The sequence below is a fragment of the Nannospalax galili genome, unplaced genomic scaffold, assembly GCF_000622305.1.
Source record: "Nannospalax galili isolate Female #2095 unplaced genomic scaffold, S.galili_v1.0 scaffold330, whole genome shotgun sequence".
NCBI lineage: Eukaryota > Metazoa > Chordata > Mammalia > Rodentia > Spalacidae > Nannospalax > Nannospalax galili.
In genome coordinates, this window is record NW_008329640.1 from 2,152,646 (window position 1) to 2,176,524 (window position 23,879).

General features: G+C 47.7%; 1 protein-coding gene across 13 annotated transcripts in view; it reads right to left on the reverse strand.

Moving 5' to 3' along the window:
• Adck1 (aarF domain containing kinase 1) overlaps positions 1-23,879 on the reverse strand; it is a 130,973-nt gene that overhangs the window by 58,097 nt on the left and 48,997 nt on the right. For all 13 annotated transcript variants that reach the window (XR_003850627.1, XR_003850622.1, XR_003850623.1 and 10 more), the window contains one exon: positions 23,549-23,752. Coding sequence is in view for 2 of the 13 variants with exons in the window: in XM_029566922.1 (XP_029422782.1) it covers positions 23,549-23,752 (204 nt within the window). In the remaining 11 variants the exon portion in view is untranslated. The remainder of the gene's footprint in view (positions 1-23,548; positions 23,753-23,879) is intronic.

Genomic DNA, 23,879 nt, shown 5'->3' on the forward strand with positions numbered 1-23,879 from the left:
GCAGGCACGCTATCAACAAAGCCACATCTCACCAAGCTTCTTTCTTCCTATAGAATGGTAAGCAACAAGGAGCCAGGGTCAGGAATATCACAGTGGTTATGAACATGCCTCTGGAACATGTTTAAAAGCTGGTCAGGACAGTCAAAACTGGGAGGCAGTGCAGTGTGGGGATTCCAATACAAGTGTTGGTGCATGTCCAGGCTCAAATTCTAGCTCCACAGCGCACCAGCTTGGAGAGATCACATATCTCTACCAACCTGACTCATCTATAAAACACTTATTATAAAAGGACCTCATAGGGTTGTTGGATGAAGCCACACACAGAGGGTATAGAATAGCATCCGTTAGAGATCCCACAACTGCAGGAGTAGAGAGAGGAAGTGCCTACACAGTGGCTCTAGCCATGAGGGCATATCGGTGTAATGCAGTATGGGATAATCAGAGATGCTGGCTTCCCTCCTGCTCTGTCATGATGTAAGTCACCATCCTCTTGCACCCAGAGACTGCACTGGCCTTCTAACTGACCCAACCACTTGCATTTGCATCTTCCCCCAAACACAACTGGATTATATCATTCCTCTCTGCTTAAATCACCTCACCAGATGTTTATGGCCCAAATCCTAGTAGATGCACTAGGGCTAGGCTTACCCGCCTCTCTTGCCTTACCTCCTCCCTCTCTGACAACCAGATGCCCTTTTTGGCCACTAGATCACTCTCCCTTGTTCCCTGCATGGCCTTTGCACATGCTGTCCCCTCCACCTAAAAGACTCACCTTCCTCCACACATCCCTTACTGCTACCTCCTCAGAGTTCACAAGCCCTCCTTGAGAACAATGGCCATAACTGCACATTCACCTCCATTTGTATTTCCTCAGTCTCCCTCTTTCCTCCTGAACTATAGACTTATGAGTCTCTCCAGCATTGTAATCAAGTGCCTGACACAGAATTGTGCTCAGTCATTTAACTTTCTAGAGGATGAATGGGGTTGAGATTAGGTTCCCTGTCATCACGGTGAGGGACTTGGGACCATCCCACCAACCAAGGGTAGCTGAAACACCTCCCAAAAGGGACCACAGTTCTTTTGAGGTAGCCAAGGGAGCCTCCTTGGCACTGGGTATCTTGAGAGCCGTGGGTGGAGAGACTCTAGGGAATTGTTGTGATAATAATGATTAATAAAAAGAAGATAAACACCCAGTGCGGCTGGCCAGCCTGGGAAGCCATCCATTAGAGCTGTCATTCATTAGTGATGGGGGAGGGGCAGTCCAATCAGATCTCAGCTTAAGCAAACCTTCTGTAAATTGTAGGCTGCAGGCCCTGACATTTGATAAATTATTCTTTATAATCCACCATTGCCTGTCATAAATCTAATCCTTCAATGCTCCTCATCTTAATAACTCCTACAGCCTGTGAGGGTGACACATCTATGCCCTGCCTCTGACAGAGATCTCTGAGACAAAACACCAGAGATCCTGGATAGAGAAGATTATGAAGTCAGGGACCCCCAACCAGCACCCAGCCTGAGCAGATGTCCCATAGGTAATGAGAGCACAGGAAATGAGCCACCCTTAAAGCTAGGGAGGCCAAGTTCTCTCACTCCATCACACAGAACTAGGACTCAGGAAGCTGACTTCCTGCCCTCCAGTGCCAGCTGGCACACATGAGGCCTTCTACCTCCTTTAATCTGACTTTGGGTCAAACCAAGGGGATGTCAGGATAGCTCTGCTTCCAGAGACCAAATGTTCAACCACAGGCAACGCCTTATATTTGCACAATGTTTGGTGTCCTCAAAGCACTCTTACCTAATTCTCAATGCCCTCTTGAGGTTAGCTGTGGAGCTAGTACACCCTCCACTTTATGGAAGATAGCTTATTTACAAAGGATAGCATATTCACCAAAGTTCATTTGTTTACTCATCCAAAAAGCATTAACTGAGTGACTAACATGTGTGGGGCACTGTGGTGGTCACTGGGAATTCAAGGGGGAATGAGTAGAAAATGAGGAGAGCTTCCATCCTCTGGAGTCACCACTGGAACATAAAGGGAAGTGGAGGCAGAAGGGAATTAATGGAATCATTACAAATGAAATGAAAGTCCAGTGGCTGATCCTCATGAGCACTGTGAGGGGAGAAGGTCCCCTAAGAGTCAGTGTTCAGGGCACGAACATGGGAAGTGGCTTTCCTGAGGAGATGACAAGATTGAGACTTGAAGACTGAGGAGCCAGCTAAGTTGCTGAAGGAAGGAGGAAGAGCCTCCAGGAGGAGGGAATCATAAATCAAACAGTGACACACAGGGACAAGAGAGAGCCAGGGATTTGGTGGCCAGAAGCTCCCAACATAAAATCCATACCAACTTGGGCTTCCTGATTCCCTCACCCCTGGGAAAGGGCCCTCTTCTACAGCTCCAACCCCTGCAGAGCAAGCACAGCTGTCTGTGCAGCTCGTGAATTCTGAAACCTAACAGGCTCACCTTTACCACCCATAGGCCTTCTCCAAACACCTTCAAATGTCCCTAGGCCCAAATTGAAAAGAATAGAGAAAATGAAGCATGGCGTCTTATTCGTGGCTGCTCCGCTTGCCGTCAGGATGGGCTTCCTTAGCTTTAGGAGGTGACAACATGCCATACAGCAAATAAGCCTAAACCACGTTTCCCATGCCTCAAAGCCCAGAGGAAGGAGTTCAGAAGCAAACCCTTGTGCACCTGAGTACTTGCATGCAGCAAGTTTTCTGGACTCACTTTGCACATGAAGCAGTAGAACCCAGAGTTTTAAAAGGGAGGGAAACCCAGTTGCAGCAGATCTACCAGGAACACAAGGGAAGAGCACACACTACCGGTTGACTTTGACAACAAGAACAGGGTTAAAAATCACCAGTTGTAGGGCTGGGAAGATGGCCCAGTAGGTAAAGTGCTTAGGGCACGAGCATGAGGACTGAGTTTGGATCCCCCAGCACCTACATAAAAACTGGGCATGGCAGCATGCATCTGTAAGCCTGGTGCTGGGGAGACAGAGACAGGTAAACTCCAGGGGCTCACTGGACAGCCAACCTAACCAAAACAGCCAGCTCCGGATTCAGTGAGAGATCTTATCTCAAAAAATAAAGTGGACAATGACAGAGGAAGACACTTGATGTTGTTTGACTTCTGGCCTCTAAAAGCGAGCCCACTCACGCACACATGCGCGCACACACAGACCATAAATAGCTGTGAAGTAGATAATCTTCCTGCCAACCTGCCAAAGGGACAACATGTTTTATGGGGACATGGCATGCTCAATCACACATCACCCACAGTTCCCCTCACACCAGGCAGAGTTGAACCCCTGTGATAGAGAACAAGGCCTACAAAATTCAAATTATGCACTGTCTGGCTCTAGAGCACGCAGAAAAATTACCCACGTTCCCATCCCAAAAGCTATGGATATGACTTTACCTGGCAGAAGAGAATCTGTAGGTATAATGAAGTTAGGGACCCTGAGAACAGGAGAATAGCCTGGACCCAATGTCCTAAGAAGGGTCCTCAGAAAAGGGACACAGGGGACAGGTCTAATGGTACAAGCCTGTAATCCCAGCTACTCAAGAGGCTGAGGCAGAGGATCAAAGGTTTAACGTCTTCTGTAACTCTGTAAGTTTATGTGGCCAAGTCTAGAATGGGCAACATAGTGAAACCCTGTCTCAAAATGAAAAGAAAAGGTTGCTGAGATGGTTCAGCAGGTAAATACACTTGTTGCCAAGCCTGATGACCTGAATCTGATCCCCAGGTCCCACATGGGAGGAGAGAACCAACTCCCACAAGTTGTCCTCTGACTTCCACACAAATACTGTGGCATGTATGTGCATATGAGTACACACACACACACACACACACACACACACACACACACACTAAACAAAAATCATTTTTAAAATTAAAAAATAAAAAGAGGAGGGGAAGAGGGCAAGGGATGTTAGCTCAGTGGCAGAGCTAACCCAACATGCATGAAGGCCTAGATTCAACCCTTAGTGCCTCAAAAGAAGAGGAGGAAGGTGGGGAGAATAGGAGAGAAAAGGGGAGGATAGGGGAGGGGATGTAAAAAGGTCAGAATTAAAGACGAGATGACAGAAGCAGAGGTGAGAGGCTGAGATGAGAGGAGATCTGAAAATACTATGCTTTGACTAGAGGAAGGAGCAATAAACCAAGACAGTCAGAAACTTCTAGAAACTGGACAAGGCCAAGAAAGACTCCCCCCGGGGCCTCCAGAAGGAATGGAGCTTGGCCAACATCTTCATTTTAGAATTTCTAACATACAAAACAGAAATTCAATGAACAAGTGTTGATTGAATCCACCAAATACGCAGGTTTGTCACTGCAGCAGTAGAAATCTTATGCAGTCCCTTTACAACGTCTGCTGACCCCTGACACACACAGCATTAGTGTCACACTAAGTATAACACAGGACAAAGGTGGGCCTGGAAACTAGGGATAATACTAGGGCAACATGGGCCAAGCATGAACCCCAAGATGTGGAACCAGGAGGACACACAGTTTTCTTGACTCCTACGCCAGATGATGACATGAAGGACCAGCCCACTTGCCCTCCCAGAGTGAGGGGTCCTCTGCCCCCTGGTTGCCTCCCCAAGACTGGTCTCTCAGCTCCTTGGCCAAAACTGAGTACATGGGGCTGCAATGGCACTTCCGCCTTCCCCAGGAGCCCTGCTTCCACTGCAGCCTCTCAGGGAACCAGCAGTTCCAATCTCAGGCCTTACGGGAGAGCTGTGGAGTCTCTAACAGCCTTCTGTCACATGACTGCAGCACTGACCAGCAGGAGCTCCAGAGGCTTCGGTAAACCTCTCCTTCCACACATCTGGCTACAAGGAAACACCCAAAACCCCCACTACACCAGCATGCCGATTTTTTTTCCAACTTAAATATCTAGACTCCAGGTACCTTAATCTGTTCAGCACAGATGTGCATGCTCATATAGGTGTGAGTGAACAAATACGCACATGAATGCACATGCACATGTGTGTATAGGTCAGAGGACAATGTTCATCAGGCACTATCTATCTACCTTTTGGGGGTCAGGGTCTCTCAATGGCTATCAACTTGCCAAGTAGGCTAGATGGCTACCCAGTGAGTCCCAGGGATCCACCTGTCTTTCCCTCTCCAGTGCTAGGATTACAAGTGCATACCATCACACCTAGCTTTTTAAAAATCTGGGTTCTGGGAATTGAACTCAGGTCCTCATGCTTGCAAGGAAAGCACTTTAGCAACTTAGCTATCACCTCAGGCCCTTGTTCAGCCTCTTGCTGATCCTCAGTCACTCAGTCCTGCAGGAACCCAGTGGGCCGCTCTAACCCTCACTACCCCCGTCTATCCTGTAGAAGGCAGCTGTGTAAACTCCTGTGTTGTAGAGGATCCTCCTCAGATGGCTAGCTGACACCCCTACATACTGTCCTTTGCAGCACTGAAGTCAATGCTAAGATCCCCACTGCCCACTCTAGAACCCTAGAGGTAGATCCTGACACCTCCCTCACCACTCCCCATTTAATTCATTCTAATTCAGTCTCTAAATACACCCATTCAGCTCCTCTCCACCTATCCAGCCATGGTCTACACCATCACCTCTTGCCTGAATAATCATGAGAACCAGTTAGTTTTCTAGACCAGACATCCCAGATCAGACCATACCATGCTCTTTTCAGAGCCAATGGATGCCTGCCAACCTCAGATCTCCTTAACAAACCCAGTTACCTCTGCCAACTTCAGATCTCCTTAACATACCCAGCTTACCTCTCTAGCCTTTGCCTGCAGTCAGGGTCTCCTTCCTGTTCCTGACCAGATCTTTTATACCCCGAGGTCTCTAAATTTTCAGCCCTGTGTTCCATGTGTCTGTCCCAAACCATTCTTGCGGCCACCCTCACCTCCTGAACCTACCCAGGGTACTGTGTATTTCTCCTTGTGGCACCTAGACAGCTATCATTGAAGTTTTATTGCTGTGACCTTCTCATAACCAAATCATGAGCTCCCTCACAGCAGTTTATTCACCTGTATAGCACGATGCCATATAACAGAGTTTCCACAGACAGCTGAGGAATCAGGAGTGCAAAAACAGACAACAGAAGGCCCAGAAGGAGAAGGGCCACAGAGACAACAAACTCCAGTGTCCTGGCTTTAGGACACTTGAGCTATGCAGGCCTGGGAAGCACTATCCTCCCTAATTTCACTCAAGATTCACACACCTCCCCGAGGTAACACCTTCCAAGGTGGCATCCTGTCCTCAGTTATCAGCCCACCTCAGACCTCTCCACCTATGTACAGGCCCACCCAAGCCTTCCTGCTCATTCACCTCTCTAGGCCATGTCCTGCCCACTCCCTCCTCCCCCAGAAAGCTCTTAATCACTTTTCTCTGCATCCTTCTATAGGATCCAGGGACTCCTGAGGCAGAAACTCAGGGCAACTTTCTCTCAATTTACACCAGCCTCTTATTATGGCATGTCACTATCATGTCATGTACTGGCGCCCAGAGATGTGAGGGTGGTTGTAATGTGTCAAAAGGACTAGCCAACCCCAGCAGGCCATACAGTCCATGCCTCTGACTCTCATTCATGCACATGATCATGAAAACATATGAAACCTATGGGAGGACATAGGGACAGGGGACAGTCCCACCTTGCTGGGTGACCTCAGGAAATCACTTCACCTTTTTGGGTCTTAATTTGTAACTTATAAAAGGAAAGTGTTAGAGGATTCATTGGCCTTTCCAATTCTATGATGTAATAACTCTTTTCTTCCAACCTACAGTTCTGAAACTATGTCCAAGGCCCATAGAAGCCAACCTTCACACACCCACATATGTGTACATATGGTCAACAAGCATACACACCCAACTCTTGTTCTCCACCTAGAGTTAGTCTACATCCTTGGTTATACATGTATGCACATATATGCACATGTATATACACAATGACACATAGGTCTGATTCTCTACCTGGAGTCAGGCTACCTCCCAGTTAGCTATAACACACACACACACACACACACACACACACTCACACACACACACACACGACTATATGTGTAAACACTGACACATATGCATGTGCACCCATACAAACTCCCATCAGACTGCTTCTCCCCAGGGCCACCTCCCTGGTAAGAGATACACACACATACACAGAGACATACATATAAACATGCATATGTGCACATACATACACATGTACACAGAGAGGCACATGTGTGAACATAGACATATATGTACATGTGCACATAGATACATGTACTTGCAAGCACACAGAGATGTACACTCATCCACACAGACATGTGTATACACATAAACATTCGTACATGCATAGCTACACAGATACATATGCACATGCACATGTGTACTGAGCACATGCACACAAACACACATATACATGTACCCACAAACACACATATGCAGGCACACACCCTCTCTTCCAAAGAGTTCAGGCCCCAAGGAGGAATTCTCCTTGAAGCAGGGCCTTCCGAGCCTAAACCACCACAGAAGCCTGGGCTGGGAAATGGGCTTGGCCTGAAGTCTATGAATGAAGCAACAGGCCCAGCTGGCCGATTTATAATCAGCATAAAAAATTGATTAGCCCTTCCCAGATTAAACATTATTGTTTCAGTGGCAAACATAAATCAGCTAGACGTGTAGGGCTCACCTCCCTCTGCTGCCTAGAAGCAGCATCAGGTACAAAGCAGGTGGGGAGAGGCAATGACAGACAGTGCCCCCTCCAACCACAGCCTGCAGCCACTTCTCCAGAGGAGCCACAGGGCCTGACCTCTGGTCCTTGTGCTTCTTGAGGCCCCTCCCCAGTCATCAGCTGACTGGCTCTTGAAGAAACAGGTCAAGACCAGCCTGGCATTGCAGGCAAGATGGCAGACCCAGGTAGATCAGAGGAAGGAGAACAGCCTCCTAGGAGACTTGGAGCTGGCCCAGTCCAGCCTCCCCAGCCCATCAGCATAGTCTGGAACCAGGTCTATCTCCTCCTGACTTCCTACCACCTGGGAGCAGACCATATAACTAAAGTGTGTGTTTCTCTGAAGTCACATGTCAACCAAGCTCAGCTACCCAATTCATGGCTCAACTACCCACTCACTGCCCTGCTGTGTGATCCTCAGTAAGTCACTCATGTCTAAGTCTCATTTTCTACAACTAGAAACATTGGGGAAAGGGATCCCCACCTTGCTGAGTTACTGTAGGATTAAATGAGACCACATGCTTCAAAACACCTAATGCACATTTCAGACAGAGGAAGCACTTAATAAATGTTCCCATTTGCCTGCCTTCCTCCTTCTCAGGAATGAGGGGAAAGCCTTACCTTGCTAAGACAGGAATCTTTGTGAAAAGCACAGAGCCCCTAAGAGAAAACCAAAGAATACCGGCATTAGGAGCCAGGATTCTACCTCAAATTCTAAGTGACCACAGGCTCATAACAACCTCTCCAGCTTCTGTCTGCCCCTCTGCAAAATGGGCTTCCTCTCACAGAGCAGCTATGAAGATTAGGTTAGAAGATGCCTGAAAGGCACCAGCCCCACCTGTTCCCTGGATCTTGCCTCCTGCCCACTTGTTTCCCTCATAGAAGCGTCTTGACTTCAGTCTCAGGAACAGCCCCCAGGAACAGCCATGGTGAGGTTAGGAAGTAGAGCATAAAGCTCTGCATTTTTCTTTGCCCTGGGGTGGGATGACGGGCATGTGACACCATCTCCCAGTTACCCCATAGCATTAAATCTCCTTCATCCACAATGGCAGCTGGTTTAAGAGCATATAGTCACCATGTGCCTCCTCTTCCCTCGGCCATACAACCACTTTCCAATTTCCACTTTCCACTTGTGGTAGCCCCTGAGATCACCACAAAATTCTCTTTAAGAGTTGTCCTGGAGTCCACTTCCAGGAGAGCCCAAACCAAAATGAACACCCACAATGCAGCAAGCACTTGGTCAATGCTGGCAACTATGTTCACTGTCAAACTGACAGGGCCTAAACCCTACCTCCAACCATCTCTTCTCAGGCCATCACCAGCAAAGTCAACCCTGGCTCATGGGGAGACAGGAAGAAGACATCACACACCACTGCAACCACTTCCCTAGACCTAGCTCCAAGCAGCCTGCAAGCCAGCCACTCCCCTTCTCACTGGAAAGAAAAAGGAGGCCATGGGTTCCACTCCTGGAGTGGGGAGGGCGGGGGATGCTGCAGCCCCTCTGGCAGCCCTGGAGGCTCAACTGCCAGGGCAGCTCCTAAGCTCCTTTAAGAGCAATGGCCATGGCATCTGTCCTCTAGCTTGTGGCCTCCTGACCTCCTGCCCCGCTGGGAACACTCACACTCTGGGCTCCAGGAACTGCCAGAGGGAAGGAACACCATAGACCTTCCCCATATGGTACTGCATAGGCCCCTCCCATCAGTCCTTTGCCATTGGCCAGCACTGTCTGAAACATCTTCATATCAGTCCCAGGCCTTACAAATATGCACACACACACATGGTGAGCTCATTTGATTTTACTTGTGAAATGTGGGCCCACAATGACTCCCTAAAGTGTGCTATATATTAGGCCCAAAGCCTATGGCCTCCTTTAAAGCCATCAGACTCAGGCCTTCCTCAGGACTGGTGGCTCTATAGCAGGAGTCATCAAGTTCAAATCCTGCTCTGCTGTTTCTTAGCATTGGAGCTACAGCCATCACTAACCTCTCAGGGCCTCAGACTCCTTGACTAGAAAATATTAATTTGAGGAAAATGATGGTTAATATTGACAGGATTTAGAATCACTTAGGAGACAAATTTACATGGGATGAAGTCTTGGACTGAAAAAGAAAGGAGCAAGCTGAGCACAATAATTCATCTCTTTCTGCTTCTTGACTGCAGATACAGTATGACCCACTGCCTCACACTCCTGCTGCCATGATTGTCGATACCCATGAACTGTGAGCCAAAATAAACCCTTCCTTAAGTTGCTTTTGCCAGGTATTTTTTCAGAGCAACAAAGAAAAACTAATACAGACAGGAACAGTATTTAATCCAGGAGAACATTTAACCAAGTATAACACCAACTTGGGCCAAATCAGTCTGAGTCCATCTGTAACGTCCCAAAATGAAAGTGAGAAGAGGCTCAATATCTCCTGTGGCAGAGCTGAGAAGAGGTGAGGCTCAGAATGGCCAGGGGAAGCTGGTCATGAAGGGAATGAACTGCAGTGAGGGTGATCCTGCAGAGAGTTGAGAGGAGAGACAGAAGAGTCTAGGACAACCGCACCGAAACCCACCTCTGGCCCTCCAGTGCCCTCAGAACTTCAGTATGTAAAGTAGGTCTTTGAATTATAATAAGCTAAGTTAGATGAAATCATGGTGGGCCATAAATTCAGTATCCGTAAGAAGGCTATCTGACAAAGGAGTCTGAGGCTCCATCCATGCCTTAGCAATGCTGAAGCTCCAAACCAACTTCATAGACTGCCAATAGTTGGCAGGACCCGGATAAGGAAAGGAAGACCTCCCCAGAGGGAGTGTCATTATGTCCACATCTTGATCTCTGACTTCCAGTCTCTAGAACTGGGAGAGAATAAGTCTGTCTTTTTAAGACAACTACCTGGGCAGGCAGTTACGACCAATAGAAATGTCCCTTCTCAGACCAGGAATTGCAACCCAGGGATTGGGGATGGTGATAGCCTGCCATAGATCCCCACTCCTAAACAACACCAAGAATTCTGTGGGCTTGAGGGACAGGTATATGAGAATACAACTTCCTCAAAGTCCACAGGAGACCACAGGTCACAAGGGAAGAATGAATCTTCTCAAAGCCCTTGGGTCCAGCCTGATTCCTGAGCCCTGGCTCCCATTCCAAGCACTGAGCTTCTACCCTAGACCATAATGACCCAAGAAGAAGAATACTGAATGAGATCAGGGAGACATGGGTTTGACTCCACTCTCTACCACCTATATATGCTACTCTGGACAAGCTTCTTCACCTATGGCACGCTGGGGTTAAACCAAAAGGTGTCTAATCCCTTACGACCATCAGGGTTCTCATGAATTGCTTTGCCTAAAGCACTTGCTTCTGAATGGATGGCAGGTGAAAGAAAAGAGTCGGTCATCAAAGCCCAGAAGACCCAGGAACCGAGAGATCGGCTGCATACAATATGAGGGCTCGACACAGGGTAAGCACAGCTGACAGTTCCTGGCACCGCCTATACAGCAGGCACTGTACTTTAGATGGTAATGTCTTTTTATTGACACATAATAATTGTACGTACTTACAGAGGTACAGGTATGACATTTCAATGCATATATACAATAGGTAATGATCAAATCAGAGTAATCAGCAATCCATCGCCCAGAACATTTATCATTTCCTTGGTTTAAGAACATCCAAAATCCTCTCTTCTACCTATTTTAAATATACGATATAATCCTGTGAAGTGTAGTTTCCCTCCTCTGCTACAGGACACTACAACTTATTTCTCCTAGCAAACTGCAATTTTGTGCCCATCAGTCAACTTCTTCCTATCTCTACCTCCTCACTACCCTTCTCAGATCCTGGTGACAACTCTTTTACTGTCTGTTTCTATGTGACCAACTTTTTCAGCTTCCACACATGAATGAAAACATGCGGTTTTCGCCTTTCCATGCCTGATGCATTTCACTTAGTGCAATGATCTCCAGTTCCATCTATGTTGCTTCAAAGGACAGGATTTCATTCTTTTTTGTTGCTGGAAAATATTCCATCATGTACAGGACCATATTTTCTTAATCCATTCATTCACTGATGGGCACTTAGATGGGGACCACATCTTCACTATCATATCTTCACATGCTGATTTCTTTAGAGATGAACCCAGTAATGAGACTACTGATTCCAGCTTCTTGAGGAACCTCTATACTGTTTTCCATAGTAATGTACAGAAAGTATAGAAGATTAAGGGGTGGAGCATGAGATGGCTTGGTGGGTAAAGATCCTCACAGCCAGGTCTGACAACCTGAGTTGGATCCCCAGGCCCTACACAGTAGAAAGAAAGAACCAACTCCTACAAATCGTCCTCTGACCTCCACACATATGCTGTGGCACATACCCACCCAAATTACAAGTAAAGTGTAGAAGAGGCAGGGAGTGGTGGTGCATGCCTGTAATCCCAGCACTTGGAAGGCAGAGGTGAAAGGACCCTCATAAGTTTGAGGTAGGTTTGGCCTACACAGCTAATTCCAAATCAGTCAGGGCTACACAGTAAGAGTCTAGAAAAAAAATTAATTTTTTAGGGAGGAGGAGGAGAGGAAAAGAATTCTTTTTCTCTGCATTCTTGTCTTTTTGATAATAGACATTTTAATTAGGGTAAAGGAGGGAGGATGAGGAAAAGGAAGAGGAGGCAGAAGAGGGTAAAGAGGAGGAGGAGGAGGAAGAGGAGGAGGAGGAGGAGGAGGAGGAGAAGGAAGAGAAGGAGGAAGAGGAGGAAAAGGAAGAAGAGGAGGAGGAAGTAGTATTCCTTGTTCCCTGCTCTCTATGTCCTTATATCCCTGTTTTTTTGTTTTGTTTTGTTTTTTTGTTTTTTTAGATAGGGCCTCTCTGTAGCCCCAGCTAGCCTAGAACTTACTATGTAGACCAGGCTGACCTCAACCTCACAAAGATTTCCCGAGTGCTGGGATTAAAAGCATGCACCACCACACTGGGCTCTTGCTTTTTTTTTTGGGGGGGGGGTCTTTTTGAGACAGCGTCTCCCTGTAGCCCCAGCTGTCCTGGAACTCACTATGTAGACCACGCTGGCCTTGATCTCACAGAGATCCGCCTGCCTCTGCCTCCCGAGTGCTGGGACTTGCCTGGCTTAAAAGGGCAGCCGAAGAGACAGCACTCATTTGTGGGTGCTGGGATTCGAACCTTTAACGTTTTGGTTGTTAGCCTTAGCTTTTAACAGCTACACTATCCCTCCAGTTATAACAGACATTTTAATTAGCGTGAGATACCGCACTGTTGGGAGGGGGTGCAGCAGGTTGATTGGGGGTTGAGACAGGGTTTTGCTATGCATCTCAGGCTAGTCCTGAACTCACTATGTATCCCAGGCTAGTCTCCAACTTGTAGTGATCCTCCTGTCTTAGCCTCCTGAGTGTTGGGCTTACAGGTATGCATCCCTGTGCTTGGTTTACTGTGGTTTGGATGTAGTGATTAGTAATGCTGAATATTTTTTTCAAACACCTATTAGCTATGTCTCTTAATCAGAAATTTTTCTTTTTTGCTATTGAGGTGGGGTTTTTTCCTTCTGTTTTTTGTTTGTTTTTTGGTTTCTGATAAGCCATGGATATTATCCTCTTGTTGAACAGATAGTTTGCAAATACTTTCTCCCACTCTGCAGGTTGTCTCTTCAATCTGTTGACTATTTTATTTGCTGTGTAGAAGCTTTTTCATTTGGCAGAATCCTATTGGTCTAGTTTTACTCTTGATGTCTATGCTTTTGAGGTGTCACTCAAAACACTGTTGTCCAGCCCAAGGTCCTGACACATTTTTAGAGGGTTTATATCTTTCAGACCTCACCAGTCCTATCAATGTCTACGAGGAAACCAAGGCTACAAAGATCATCAGACTTACTTAGGATGACACAGAGCATCTGGAACTTCAGCAAGATTTCAATTCCAAACTCAAATAGAATCTTCATTCACCTCATAACCCACTGTTAAGCATTCTTGTGTGCAGGCCCTAGGCGGTGCACCGACAGAACTCCAGCTTGCTCTCCTGAGAACAAAAGCTGGCCACTGCGATGACCAGATGGCCAAGCTTAGCACAAGGGCCAGCCAAGTGCTATGGACTTTCAAAAGGGTTCATCCAAACTGCCATCAGTGAAGGCTTCAAGAGTGATTGCAGAGGCAATCCAGGTAGTTGTAGAATTCAGTTGAACAACATTTACTAACACCTACTCATACCAAGTCCAAGTCAGGGACCATGAGGGATTCAATACTGGAAAGTGACCAACCAGGAGCACCAAAAAAGGCCACTGATGCTGACTCAAGTACTTGAGAAGACCACAGAAGAAATTTTCACAGGACTCTGCACTTCAGTACTCCCTCTGAAACAGTAGCTGCCCCCCAACAGGCATGCAGAATGGGGTGAGTTGGGGGTAGGACCTGGAGGTTTAAGGATAAGAACAAGTCCAGCAGGACAGATGTGGGGAAGCACATAAGGTGAACAGGGGAACCCTACGGCAGCCCAGGCACAAAAGACCACAAGGCTGAGGGAAAGAGGAAGCTCCTGCTCTGCTCACCATAGCACTTTCTTCACAGACACAAGGGCCACCTGACCCCAGACACCTGACTATGTACAACTCATCAAGAAACTACAATAATTGGATGGAAAATGCCTTGAAAATTGGAGCAGAGACTCAACAGGCAAAGAGAGGGGTACAGATTGAGAAAGGGCAGGACTGGAAGATGCCTCAGAGACAAGAAGAGTCTCTGTGGGCAGAGAGAGGGGCACAGACTGGGGAAGGGCAGGGCTGGGGATGGGGAGCATCAGAAAAGAACCAGCCAGGCTGTGTGGCCAGTGCCTCACCTCTTCCCCAGTGACTAATGGCAGGCCATCCGTCGTGGCTGACATTAATGCTTCCTGCCATCCATCTCCTACTCGTTAAATTACTATTTTATGGCCCAAATCTCTCTTTCTCATAATTGATAAAAATCTCCTTTTGATGTTGACGTTATTGGGGGAAAATGTTTTTTATTCTTCATTATGCCTTTAATATAAATGTATTTTTTATTGAGATCTGCTGGGAAAGCAGGATGAGAACAAGCCAGGAGGAGGGGTAATCTTCCCTGGCCTCTCGCTTCCCTGTACCCAGCTTCCTCGTATCAGCTGTGTGACCACCAGATCCTTCTGTTCCATTCCGAGAATATTCACTTAGTGGCCTTCTTGAGGACAGTCTGTGGAGACAAGGCAGCCAGCCGCCAGGACAAAGGTTGCATTGAGGCCAGGAGAAACAGGTTGAAGGACAGCTGAGTCGTCTAAGGTGACACTCATGATGACTGCAGGCCGGTAAGGCAAGCTGAGGCATGGGAACAGGTGAACTGACCTCACTGGGCCCCTGCCAGAGTAAAAGCACAGGAATAATGGAGACAAGGACTCGTGAAGGCAGGGGCCCCCAGGGGCTGGCACAGAACCTTCACAGGAGGGGCTCCCTAAATACATGTGCATAAAAGAAGGACAGGGGCAGTCAGATCGGGCACTGGTGTGTTCTAACATTCCACCTGTGTTAATTCATATCTTCCCATAGCAAGCTCATATGATGGGACCCATCCCCAACTAAGTCGACAAAGGAGGAAACAGAAAAGAGAAAGCCAGAGGCCATAAGCTAATAAAGCAACAGGTAGTTTGGTTCTTGCCCCTCAAAATTTCAGCAAAAATCAAATGTCATGTCTCAACAGGACTAAGAGTAGAAATGCATAGGGCCACATGGAGAATTACAATGTTCACACACCAACCTGGCTGGGCCACGGTGCCCTGATATTAGACCAAATGGTACTCTAGATGGATTTTTTTTCCTTTCTTTTTTCCAATGCTAAGGTCAAACCCAGGGCCTTGAGCACATTAGGCATGCATTCTACCTCTGAGCTACATCCCCTAGCCCAGCCCTTGGGTTTTCAAGACATTGTCTGACTATGCAGACCAGGCTAGCCTCTAACTCTCAATCCTCCTGCCTCCATCTCCAGAATACTGGGATTACAGGCCTCCGTGCCCAATTTATGAGTAAAGCAGGCTGCCTTCCATAATCTGAGTGGGCCTCATGCAATCAGATAATATCCCTGAAGCAAGAAGGCCTTCACACTTGAACTGTAGCATTGGTACTTAGATTCTGTCAGGACCACTCTGCCAACTTTGGACTTGCTAGCCTCTATAATCATATAGTCCAATTTTTTTGTCTTATTGAGACAAGGTCTCCTTGTAGCACCAGCTGGCCTGGAACTCATTATGTAAACCAGGCTGGCCTTGAACTCACAGAGATCCACTGGTCTCTGCCACCCAAGTGCTGGGATTAAAGGCGTGCACCACCATGCCTGGCCATATAGTCCAATTTTTAAAAATCATAACTCGATGATAGATAGATAGATAGATAGATAGATAGATAGATAGATAGATGATAGACAGACACATACACACGTATGCATATATGTAAAGACACACATGCATATAGACATATATTCATATCTCATTCGACAGTTTCTTGGGAGAACCCAGAGTAATAACACAGGAATGAAAAGATGCCCAGCCCTGGCAGAGCCATGCATGCATGGGACCCATCCTATTTCTCACCAAAGTTTCCTTGAGCCACCGGCAGTCTCGTGTGTCCCTTGCCCAGGCTAGTTCTTCTAACTCTCTTCTTCCCCACCCCAGCCTTTGTTCTTGCTGGTCTCTGAACCCCTCAGTGTTGTTTCTTTGTCCACCACCACCAAGCTGGAGAAAAAGCTGACATCTTTGGGGCAGGAGCTTCTTACCTCTTTTGTGAACTTTTTTAGACCTTGGGTAAAACAAGACAAATAAGTCACCTTCCACCTGCCCCTAGGGGTTCATATAATGTGGGCATTGCCTATATGATATACAATGGCACACCAACATCTCTTCCAAATCTCACCAAGAAGACCAAGCACCTATGGCATACAGCACCCATGAAACACAATGCTCAGCCCTGGTGACTGTGGAAAGCTAGAAAATAAGCTAAAGTCTAAATCCCCACATCCCTGGTAGGAGAGTTCAGAAGCAAAGATTGACATAAACATGTTTCAGAGAGGATAAACCACACTATCCACCACAACACAAGTGCTGCCTCTAACAAGGGTAATTCCAGGCTATACTCTAGCTGCTGACCTCATTCTCTTCAATTTCTCATAAAACTTCAGAAGCAAAAAGAACTTTATCTGGCATATTCCATGACATTCTATCTGTCATTTACGTTTGTTCTGTTTTGTTTTGCTTTATTTCAACAGTATCATTATGTAGCCTAGGATGGCCACAAACTCCTGATCCTCAGTCTCCTGAATGCTGGGATTATAGGTGTCTATACCATGCCCACTTGCCTGGATTATTTGTTGACTCATGCTACATCCTGACTCACCTGTGTTTGTAGGCAGACATGAATGTGCATGAGTATGTCCGTAGCCAAAGACGGCTATAGCAGTGTGGTTGACTAACCTATTGATCACTTCCCCCAAGCTTTCTACCCACCTCAAATTTCCCCACTTGTAAAAGATGACGACATTTCTGCATTACTGAGACAACCAGGCTACCACCAAGTTCTCCGAACGCCTTCCCTTCTCCACCTTCTGCGTCTCAGTCCCTTCATCCTCCCTTTGTTCAGGTCCACCTCTAAGTCCTTCACGCCCTCAGCCTCACATTCTGAGAAGATCATTGCAGGCCCTTCAAATTCTGACCTCAGCTCCTAAACATACATCCTAGTCAACAAAATACCTGCCTTTAGGGTTTGTATCACTGCACCTTTGCTGAGCCCATAACATCCATCAGTAAGCCCCTCCTCTCACCTCTAGCTTCTCCAATCCCACCCAGCTCTGAGGACCTGGGTCAATGCCACCTGCATCAGAAAGTCTCCATCTAGAATCCTTCCTGCCAACTCCCTGGGCTCTCATGTAACCAGATATTACACTGATCAGCCTGTTCTCTCAACATGAGGTCAAGAATGAGATCAAGGAGCTGGAGAGATGGCTTAGCAGTTAAGAACACTGGTTGTTCTTGCAGAAGACCCGGGTTCGAATCCCAGCACCCACATGGCAGCTAACAACTGTCCTAACTCCAGTTCCAGGGGATCCAATAGCCTCCTCTGTCCTCCGCGGGCATTGCACGACACAGATGCACTTACCTACATGCAGGCAATACACTCATACACATAAATAATAAATAAAGTATTTTTTCAAAAAGAATGAGATCAAATCATCCTTGACCACATCAGTGTATGAAACGGCTCTCTTTTCACCAAATTCCAGCTGTTTCAACAAACAAGAGAAAGAAGGAAGAATGTTCAGAAAGGTACTAAGCCACCAAATCACAGGCTGTTAGATTAGAGCTCATAGGAGCCCCCAAAAGACTCCTCACAGGCTGAAGAGATGGCTCAGAGGTTAAGAGCACTGACTGCACTTACAGAGGACCCGGATTCAATTCCCAGCACCCACATGGCGGCTACGAACCGTCCATAACTCCAGTTCCAGGAGAATCCAAAGCCCTCTTCTGACCTCCGCAGCATTGCACAACACTGGTGCACTCACATACATGCAGGCAATACACTCATACACATAAAATAAAAATAATAAATAAAATATTTTTAAAACAAGACTCCTCACTCAGTTGAAGATGGTATAAGGATGGGTTCGTGGTTTTTAAGAAGACCCAGGCATGAAGTCAAGGGCTCGAGGGGGCAGAATGGTTCTATTACTCAGCTTCACATGACTGTAAAGAAAAACCTGATACAGTTAACTTATGAGAAAAGATTTAATCCTTCCTGATTCTGGAGGTTCCAATCCAAGATCTGCCAGATCTCTTGCTTTGGGCTTATGATGGGGAAGTCAAATGACAACGGTGAGGAGCATGTGTTAAACTGCTTGCCTCGTAACCAAGAAGCATGGGACAGACAGGAAAGTGCCAGGGTCCAACAATCCCTTTTAAGGGTGTCCCTGTATAGTTAATCTCAATTGTCAATTTGATGGGATTTAGAATCATGATGGAAATGTCTGTGAGGAATTCTCTAGACTGGGTTAACTGAGGTGAAAAGAGCCACCCTAAATGTGGGCAGCACCATCCCAAGGGCTGGAATCCCAGACTGAATAAAAGGGAGAAGGAGAGCTGCCAGCAGCTTTCACTGCCCTCCACTTCCTGACTACAGATGCAATGTGGCCAGCAGCTTCCCACGCCTGCCACCTGTTTTCCCATCCACAATGAACTGCACCCTAGAACTGCGAGCCAAAACAAATCCTTCCTTTCTTAAGCTGCTTCTTGTCAGGTCACAGAAACAAGAAAATAATTATTACAGTTCCCAGTGGCGAAGGAAGCTCTGACTTGGCCCTTCCTACTACAGGTTCCTCTGTCTTTCAAATGGATGGTCCAAGCCTTTAACACAGAGACCTTTGGAGGACAATTATCCAAAGTTTAGCAGCAGTCAACAGCTTCTCATGACTTCAAGCTGCCCCATTCATGGTGAAGAGATGTCAGCCTGGCCTCCTTGGACCATGCCCAAGAATGGAAAGAGCCTGAATTTCATCCTCATCAGGGCACCTCTCTGCAGAGAAGGGCCAGTATTCATCCCTGATTTGCAAACTTGGGTGCCATCTGCTGGCCAAGGTAGGTACTGCACTTGGATCTGTGGCCCTAGGGACAGCTAGGGAACAGAGCTGAAAGCACCTTCAATCCAGTGCAGACTGAGGTCGCTTCCTTTAGAGGCCAGTTCTTGGGCCTCATTCTATCACTAGATGCTGTCCCTCACTTAGCCAAGTGGCACCCAGCACTCCATTAAGCAAGTCCTTATACAAGGATGGAGTCCTTCAATGGCCTCTCTACACTGATGGTACCAGCTAATATCCAGGGATTAGGACTGAACTGGAACCAAATGTAATCATGGGGTTCAGGATCCAAAGGTGCTGCCACTTCCATCTGAAACCACCCCCCATCCCCATAGTGGGGACACCCTCCAGAGCCAGTCCCAACAGCCTGGAACAAGAACTGGTTTAAGCTGGGCATGGTGGCAACTCACCTTTATAATCCCAGCACTTGGGAGGCAGAGCCAAGAGGATCTCTGTGAGATCGAGGCCAGCCTGGTCTACATAGCCATTCCCAGGACAGCTGGGGCTACAGGGAGACCCTGTCTCAAAAAAAAAAAAAAAAAAGGAAGGGAGAAGGGAGGGAGAGGAGGGGGAAGAAGGGAATTTGAGTGTACAAGTGACTTTTAAGGCCTCTGTGGATGGGAAGGATCCTGAAGCGACACATGGTTTGAGCAATAAGGCCCGAAATAGCACCCTAAATTCTTGCCTACCCCTGCCTGCAGTCTGAGAAGTGGGAGCACTCACATAGTCTTTGAACTTGGAATGACCTCAGACGCAGAAAGACAATGATGCAGGACAGTCGGCCCCTCCCAACCATGCTCTGGAAACCAGGGGTGAAGCCTGTTACCTCAGAAGGGCCTACTACTGGGGGTAGCACGGATTAAAGCAGCCCACCCCAGTACCGCCCTTGAAGAAAAAGCTCTTCCCAAGCAGTGTCACAAGGAGGGCTGGGGGAGGAGGGAGTACAAAGTGAGTGATTTCCTCCACCCTCACACCCCCATACTCACCTACCCTGCTTCCCACACAACCCCTTTTCCCCTCCCTCCACCCACAGATGAAAGAGAGTGTCACCAAGGAATAAATGCCACCCTCCCAGGAGGCAGAAGGAGGAGGAGGAGGAGGAGGAAGGGGGGAAGGGAAGCCTTTGACTGGGTACTGTGTCACCAAGGAATAAATGCCACCCTCCCAGGAGGCAGGAGGAGGAGGAGGAGGAGGAAGGGGGGAAGGGAAGCCTTTGACTGGGTACCTATGAAGGCTGTGGTAAAATCAGAGGTTTCTAAGCTTCCCAGCAGTGATGTGACCTTGGTGGCACCTTCACTTTCTCAGAAGACTCCAGACAAACGAGCAGGAGCCACACAGCCACATGGCTTAGGACTACTTGGTTAGAGGAGGCTGGAGAAGACACCCTGAAGATGGAGGAGACAACTTCCAGCCCTAGACAGCCTTTGGTCAGCTGGGTAGGCCCACCACAACTACTGACACCCTAACTTTTCACTTTACTCTGCCCTAGCTTGGAAGGAGCCAGAGACAGGCTCTTGTCCAACCCCCTCTCCAGGTGCTTCCAATGGTTAATCTCCTCCTGCCTCCCGTCCCTCACATCCACCCCCGCTGAGCTGCCACATGCCAGCAATGATGCTCTTAGCACCGTTATTACACTGAGTTGTTTCTTTTTGACTTGGGGATGAATCCTACACTGTTGGAAGCCAAGAGTCTCGGCAAGAAGCAACGGCAAGCAGGCCAGCACCTTGCCAATCCTATCCCTGCTGCCTGGGGTTCCTCTATCTGAACCCTGCTCCTGCTGGCCTGCTCCCTGACTCCAGCCCTAAATCAAATATGCCTCTCATTCCCTCTCTCTCCTTTTGAAGGAAATGTTGCTCAGAGCAAGGAAGTCTTTAAGGCACCTGTGCTCACCTCTGGCATGACTCAGACCCCAACAGAGTCAGATCATGAGGCCTTCCTCTAGACCAGGTCATCACTGAGGCCATCATTAAGGAGCAGGGCCTCTTAGACCGGATGCTGGATACCTAATACCAGCTCCACACACATCAGTAAAAATGAGAATGGCCTTTATCAAACCTCTACTCCTACGCTCAGCCCTGCCTTGCATAACCTAAGGAAGCTCATTTGCCCATTAAACAAACACTGGTACCTACTATACACCTCACTGTTCTGGTACTACAGGTCCAGAGAAATAGGACTGTCACAGCCTTCATCCCCAAAGATTTTCTGCTTTACAGTGGAATAGCCTGATTCAACTGATTCACAGCACCACACATGGAAGGTACAAAGTTAATCAGAATTTGATGCAGGTGGTCTAGGGAGGCCAAGGCCTTCCCAGGAGAACTGCAGTTTATACAGGATACTAGCAGCTAGCACCCTGCCTGGCATTTGCTAGATAGATGGACAGGAGGACAACTAGCCTGGAGAGAAAGAAGTAAAGGCATTCCAAGCAGAGGGAGGAATGGACCCAGGTACTGAAGGCTTAGGGCACATGATGAGAGGAGAGGAGCAGTGCAGGATGACCAGAGCACAGGACATGACTGCCATCACAGTATTTGCTATCCATTCACCCTTCTAATCTTCATGCCAACCCTATGAGGTTCTACGGTCTTCCTCATTTTATAGATGAGATGAGGTACCAAGAGGACATAATTTGTGCTAGGTTCAAGGCCTTGATTTCAGGGTCCAAACTCTAGTCACCAGGTCTCCTATGAAACAAGTAGGAGGTAGGGATCAGGTGGAGTGTGCCTCAAAATCTTACTAAGGATTTTATTTTTACTTTATATATGTGTATGTGTATCTGTGTCTGTGTGTCTTGTGTGTCTGTTCGTGTGTGTCTGTATGTCTGTGTCTGTGTAAGTATATGCCATATGTGTGGGGGTACCCAAGGAGGCCAGAAGAGGGCATCAGATCCCCTAGAGCCAGAATTACAGGTGGTTGTGAGCCATGGGGTGCTGAGAACCAAACTCGGGTCCTGTGGAAGAGCAAAAAGTGCTCTTAAGCACTGAATCATCTCTCCAGCTCCCGGGATTTTATTTGAAAAGCAACTAGGAGGCGTAAAGAGTTGCAAACTAACCTCAGAAAAGACATCAGCTGCTGAAGGCTGGATCATTTTGCTCAGAAAGCTCTAGAAGACCCATGGGTTAATCTAAGAGAATGCCAGACAGCACCAAGTGAGGGGAATAAGGATTTAGTAGTGATCCCTGAGGGATACTCAAATCGCAGCACATAGGTCTTAAGGTTGGGCCTGACCTGCTGCTCAGGCACCTGCAGATGGCTGCTCCAATCCTCCTCTGTATCAAGAAATGGTGACAAGAACAGGCCAGTGAAGGTCCAAGCAACTGTGCCCAGAGTGTTACAAAAACGACACCCTTGAGGTCCCCAGTGTGAGAATAAAGAAATGCAACAAAGGCCCTTCCCTCCTTCCTCTGCCACTCCAGGGTATGGGATGAAGAAGCAAAAAGGAGATTTGAGGAGGCCAGTTCTAGTGCTTGTAGGGAAGCCTTCTTAGAGTTGGGGACCACAGACAACAGAATGGATCACCAAAGAGGATGATGAAAGAGTGGGCTTTCCATCCCTGGAAGGGTCAAGCAGGCTGGACAGGTGTCTACCAGAGATGCTCCAGAAGAGCCAAAGCAGTGAACTCCTGGATAGTCTGCTGATGGTATCCTACAATGCTGCAATCACTTAGCAGCAGTGCCCTCGGACGTGGGACTGCCACCAAAGCCTCCATCCCACATCTGAAAAATGGAGTCAGTCACAGTTCTCACCTCGCACTTGCTCTGAGGACTAAATGTGAGTGTGACACACAGCACCATTGTCAGTAGGCAGTAAACCCTCAGGACCCGACAGGCAGTATTAGGCTGCACTGTCTAAATCACACTAGATGACCAGCCAACACAATCAAATAGGAACATTTCATATTTCAAGCAATATTTTTTTACTAACTGTCAGAAGTTCCTTCTAGCATCTGCATTGGCACTGAAGGTTGCTGTGACATCTAGTTCTGCACCAGTGATGGGTCCAGGCAGCAAAAACACCTCCAGAGCCTTTTTTTTTTTTTTTTGGTGTTTGAGACAGGGTCTCCCTGTAGCCCCAGTTGGCCTGGAACTCACTACGTAGACCAGGCTGGCCTCGAACTCACAGATATCTGCCTGCCTCTGCCTCCCAAGTGCTGGGATTAAAGGTGTGCACCACCACACCCAGCCAGAGCCTTTTTTAAAAGCACAGTTTTAGTTCTGGGCCCTCCCTGCCCCAGAGAGGTGGGTACCTCCTTGCCCAGGTCTTCACGGATGACCTGGCGGACCTCTCGCATGCTGCTCTGTGGGGCCTGACTGTGCAGCACCTTCAGCGTGCTGGTGTACTCCTCTGGTAGCAGGTAATCCAGAGCCCCCAGGTGCTGGCCCACTTTGATGAAGGTGCCCCGGTTGGCACAGCAGAGCTCACAGAGACGTCTGGCAGAGCGGAGATGCACCTGCAGAAGACAAGCAAGCCAGAGAACTGAGTACAGCCTCTTCCCTGGATAACGTTCCCTTCTCTTTGCTCAAATACCTTTGTTTATTCCCCAGTGATCCGGGTGTGTGTGTGTGTGTGTGTGTGTG